Raw genomic sequence first — 5,198 nt, forward strand, 5'->3', positions numbered from 1 at the left:
TCTCATTGCAATCCAAACACCCAGGGGCGCCAGAGACCAAGATGCGGCAGCTCCCAGGACACCGTGAGGGTCTGCGAGGCCACCCAACTTTGTCCCCTTCTTCCCGAGGAGCACAGCGGCAGGCAGGGAACACAGACAAACATGAAAGCCTCGGAGGGCACATCCCCGGAGGCCAAGGGCTGGTTATCCCCTGCCAAGGTCTGAAGCGCACAACACGCTGCCTATCTGGAAGCCGGTGTTTTATTTCTCTTGGCTGCAGAGGGCCGCTCTTGTCTAGGCCTGCACACGCCACGACGGGGCTCGCGGAGGAGTCCGCAGCAGAGGACCCCACATCCAGGGAACGGGCCTCGGCAAGGAGGGCACATGGTAGAAGACCCCACCAAGCCCGGCGCCACCCAGAAGCGTGGGGACTGCCTGTCCGCCGTCCACCCCACCCTCCCCGTCCCACGACCTCCTCCTGGGCCAGTGGCAGCAGCGGGCAGCACCCCGCCAAACTGCCCGCAAACCCTCCCCCAGGCCTGGGCCTGGGCCAGGGCTGCATTCGGACGGCCGCTGTGCCTCGGTAGCCAGTCCCATCCTGGGTCCCAACCCTCACAGCGCCAGAGGCCACGCTGCCTGGAGGGTCCCAGCGTCACTGATGATGCAGGAGCGAAGGTGAAGGCCGGCTTGGAGGCTGTGCAGAGAAGCAGCCCCGTCCCACACCCACCCTTGCCCTCCAGCTCTTCCCACTCCGCCTCCAGCCTGGGGGCGGTGTACAAGGGCTGGAACAGGACAGGAGGAGCAGCGTCCAAGTAAGCGCCCCCACCGAAGGCCGAGCTCCAGCTGTCCTGGGGCCTGGCCCATCCCAGTGCGCCTAGCGCAGCCCGCACTCCACGCCCTGAAGCTTCTCCTGCTCCAGGGCGCGCACCAGGTCCTGTACGAAGCGCATCTCGGAGGCCACCTGCTTGGCCAGCGCCTCGTAGCGGTTCTCCAGGCGGCTGAAGCGGCGCTTGAGGCCGCTGGTCCCCAGCAGCGCGCCCTTGGCCTCCTCCTGCGCCTGCCGCTTGAGTGCCTCGGTCTTGAGCAGCTCCTGCCGCAGCCGCCGCAGGTCCTGGCCCAGGCTGTCGCTCTCCTCGCGGTACCAGGCCTCCTTCTCCTCGTAGATGGCGGCCAGCGCCTCCACGTCCTCATGGCAGAGCCGCCGGCTGCGCTCCAGCTCGCGCAGGCCCTCCTCGGCCGCCGCCACCTCCTCCAGCACCTTGGAGAAGCGCTCGAAGTTGGCGTAGCTGTTGTTGGGCGGCATGCTGGAGTGCGACTTGATGGTGTACTCCTTCAGACGCGTGGTCTTCAGGCGCCGCCGCTCGGGCTTGCGGCCGCTGTCCTCGCCACGCACGTTCCGCCGCCGGATGGCCTAGGAGGGAGGGAGGCCTGAGCGGGGTCCCCGCGACGCCACCCAGCCCTGCCAGCCCCCGCCTGCCAGTGTGAACTGAGGTTCAGGGGCTCATCCGGCAGCCGTCAACGCCTCATGACAGAGACTGCCCGGCCCAACGCAAAGCCGAAAGTGCTCCCTCGAGAAAAACGTTGGGGCCCTGGCCCTGGGAGTCTCAGCCCTGCTGGACACACACCAGCCGAGGACGCCACCAGGTCTGTCAGGTGCCACATGTCCCACGCCCAGGACCCGACCCCCACCACCCAGGCCCACTTCTCTGGGGACCCTTCCCAGCCACTGGGGTTTGTCACATCCACAAGCCTTAAATGCTGAAGGCCATCCGGACCCCAGTGAGAAGGCCAAGGCGGGAAGCCCAGGGAACTCCCCCCCCCACCCACTTACCTTAATCCAGGAATGTTCCAGGCTCTGGGCAATGGTCATTCTCCGCCTGGAAGACCCCTGCCCTGGTTAGTTACACCTGCACCATCTGTCCCGTCCTCCCGCGGATGACTGACTCCCAGGACCCCCAAAAGCCCTAAAGTCACCCCCCAGCCTCTGCTCAGCCAACCACAGGAGCTGAACAAGGGGACTTCAGGGAGCACGTGGTTTTCTGGGGGATGGTGGAGACAGCTGAGACTTCAGGCTGGAGTAGCAAACCCAGGTGCCCGAGAGAGAGGCTGGGTGGCCAGGGAGGCCTGGGAGGTCTGGGGGTCTGGGCATGCCCAGGGAGGCCCGGGGAGGTCAGGGGAGGCCTGGGAAGGCCCTATGAGTGAGGGCTCAGCACTGCCGGGATTCTAAGTGTTTACAGGAAAACAAGTCACCTGGAATTTTACATAGAACCTTATTTTACACACTGGCAACTAAAAGTTTGTTCAAAACACGGCAAGCAGCCAGTGTGTCACACCTGCAATTCCAGCACTTTGGGAGGCCAAGGCGGGCAAATCACTGGAGGTCAGGAGCTCAAGACCAGCCTGAGCAACACGGTGAAGCTCCGTCTCTACTAAAAATACAAAAATTAGCCAGGTGTGGTGGCGGGCGCCTGTAATCCCAGCTACTCAGGAGGCTGACATGGGAGAATATCCTGAACTCGGGAGGCGGAGGCTACAGTGAGCCGAGATCACACCACTGCACTCCAGCCTGGGTGACAGAGCGAGACTCCGTCTCAAGAAAAAACCATGGCAATGGCCAACCTGGCCCATCAGTTTCCTCTCTCCAGCCCAAGAGGGAAGCAATGTCCAATCGCCAGCCACAGGGAGGTGGCGCTGGGAGGAGAGTCCCCTGCAGCCTCCATGGGTAGAGTGGGCCCGTGTCCCATGTCCCACCCCGTGCCCTCTGCCGGCCCCTCATACTTGGGATCTTTGACGAGCAGCCGGCGAATGAAGTCCTTGGCCAGCTCACTGGTGTTGCTGAAGTACTCCTCGTCAAAGTCATAGTTCACGGCTGAGATGTTGGTGAGCGTCTCCTGCTTGGTCTCGCCCAGGAACGGGGATGCACCGCTCAGGCTACGAGATGGGCACGGGGTTCAGTGGGGTCCTGGGCTCCCACCACGACCATGCCGCCTCCCCGGCTGCCCCCAGCTCTGTCCTGCCCACAACAGGCAGAGCACAGACGACAGGCTGACGGCAGGCGCCTGGGCCACTCACACTCCTGAGCCCCTAGAATCTTCCCGCAACGATCCCAGCCACCACCCAATAGGCATTCAAAATCCACCCCCACACCCCGCCACTGACAGCAGCAGCAATGAACGGGCAGGGTCTCTTTGGAGATTCAAAGTATCTGTGCAGACGCAGGACCCGAAAGACCCCAGTCCTCAGCAACGCCGAGGGGAGGAGGGCAACTGCAGTGGGGAGCCCAAGCCGATAACACCTTAACCAAGGGATCAAGGTCAACAGCCCGGCAGCAAGAGGCCCTGACAGCGTCTGCCTCCCAGCTTGATGCTGGGCAACAAGAGCAAAAGTCCACCTCAAAAAAAAAGAAAAAAGAAAAAAAATTAGCCAGCCAGGCGCCATGGCTCACACCTGTGATCCCAGCACTTTGGGAGGCCGAGGCGGGCAGATCACCTGAGGTCAGGAGTTCCAAACCAGCCTTGACCAACATGGTGAAACCCTGTCTCTACTAAAAATACAAAAATTAGCTGGGTGTGGTGGTGGGCGCCTGTAATCCCAGCTACTCGAGAGACTGAGGCAGGAGAATCACTTGAACCCGGGAGGCGGGGGTTGCAGTCCACAGCCGAGATCGCACCACTGCCCTCTAGCCTGTACACCAAGAGCGAAACTCTGTTAAAATAAATAAATAAATAAAAGCCGAGCGTGGTGGTGTGCACATGTAGTCCCAGGTACTCAGGAGGCTGAGGTGGGAGGATTGCTTAAGCCTGGGAGGTGCAGGCTGCAGTGAGCTAAGACAGCACTCCAGCCTGGACAACAGCTAAGACCCCATCTCAACAAATAAAAATAATAAACAACGGCAGGCCCATGTGTGGCCCAGGGAGGAGTCAAAACCCAGCCTGGGGCCAGGTCCCTTCCTTGCACTTTGAGGAGGCTGGGCTCCCTAGCAGCCGCAGGAACAGGAGCATATACACCCCCGAACCTGCGGCCTGCTCAGGTGCTCTGTGAGCGTCCTGCCTTCAGAATTCTTCAGAAGCCTCTGGAACAGCAGCCACAGAGAATCACTCATCTGTTCACCCGGTATACCCTGAGCACCCGTGATGGGTCACAGCCAGGCTGGGGAACGCCGGCATCCGCATGAAACACACGGAGCCCGGGACCCATGCCAGCTGTGCTGCACAGCTGAGGGGCCCCCGCCAGGTACTCACAGGATGTAGGTGATGACGCCGATGCTCCTGGGGACAGACACGAGGAAGCGGTCAGCGCAGTGTGGGGCCGCCTCCCCTCCCAGTGCAGGGCCCCGCCCGCCCTCCTAGGACCAGGGCGTCCAGAGCCCCTGCTCTAGGGTGACAGTCCCCCCATACTCGAGCAGTAGCAAGGCCCCGCTTCATCCCCAGCTGCAGCGCTGGCCTGTGCTCCAGGACAGCAGGGAGGCCCGGGGGAGGGGGCGGTACACTCACCACATGTCTGCCTCCAGGCCCAGCGGCTCATAGTTCACAATCTCTGGGGCTGCAGAACAGGGAGATGTGGATCAGGCACTGGGGACACACTGGCCAAGGAAGAGGCTCACAACACAGGCACGGGGTCAAGGCTCAACACATCACAGCCCTTGGGGCATGAATGCGGCAGAGCTGGCCCTCAGGGCCTGACGGTAGGACGGCTGGGCTGCACCAAACGGAGGCCCTGACCTCCTGCAATGCCGGGCCCAAGAGGGGCAGCCTCAGGGCTATGGAAGCGGCAGCTGGCGCCAGGCATGACCCACCCCATGCCCAGCAGGCAGCCCCAGACCACCCTCCCCAGGCTGGGCTGCCCACTGGGCAGGGCCTCACCCACAAACTCCGGGGTGCCGAAGATGTTCTTGAACTCATTCCCCGCCTCGATCTTGTGCGCGATGCCGAAGTCGATGAGCTTGATGCGTGGGCTGGGCACGTTCTTGTCCAGCAGCATGATGTTTTCCGGCTGGGGCGGGAGGGAGCTCAGCGGGAAAGCACGGGCCTCCCCCAACCTCACCCCGACGCTCCCCCTAACCTCACCCCCATGCAGCCCCCACTCTCACCCCCATGCTCCCCACAACCTCACCCCCACGCTCCCCACCTCACCCCCACACTCCCCCCAACCTCACCCCCATGCACCCCCCCTCACCCCCACGCTCCCCCCAACCTCCCCCCCACGCTCCCCACAACCTC

At 62.8% G+C, this 5,198-nt stretch overlaps 1 protein-coding gene across 1 annotated transcript; it reads right to left on the minus strand.

Annotated features, from left to right (window-relative positions):
• Positions 1 to 222: 222 nt before the first annotated feature.
• DAPK3 (death associated protein kinase 3) lies at positions 223 to 4,972 on the minus strand. The gene is made up of 6 exons (XM_025367349.1): positions 4,842 to 4,972; positions 4,473 to 4,521; positions 4,221 to 4,247; positions 2,758 to 2,910; positions 1,811 to 1,856; positions 223 to 1,390 (listed from the first exon to the last, which is right to left on the minus strand). Exons 1-6 carry the CDS (start codon positions 4,957 to 4,959, stop codon positions 854 to 856), a joined length of 930 nt encoding a protein of 309 aa, XP_025223134.1. The 5' UTR covers positions 4,960 to 4,972; the 3' UTR covers positions 223 to 853.
• Positions 4,973 to 5,198: the final 226 nt, after the last annotated feature.

The sequence above is a fragment of the Theropithecus gelada genome, chromosome 19 (genome assembly GCF_003255815.1).
Source record: "Theropithecus gelada isolate Dixy chromosome 19, Tgel_1.0, whole genome shotgun sequence".
Lineage (NCBI taxonomy): Eukaryota > Metazoa > Chordata > Mammalia > Primates > Cercopithecidae > Theropithecus > Theropithecus gelada.

Bases quoted from the DNA above. Each gene is read 5' to 3' on its own strand.
- DAPK3 (XM_025367349.1), bottom strand. From the start codon at position 4,959: ATGCTGCTGGACAAGAACGTGCCCAGCCCACGCATCAAGCTCATCGAC. The intron at 1,857-2,757 runs GTATGAGGGGCC...GGGGTCTTCCAG, and splicing joins CTGCTCGTCAAAGATCCCAA to GCGGAGAATGACCATTGCCC. The intron at 1,391-1,810 runs GTAAGTGGGTGG...CCTCCCTCCTAG, and splicing joins TGGAACATTCCTGGATTAAG to GCCATCCGGCGGCGGAACGT.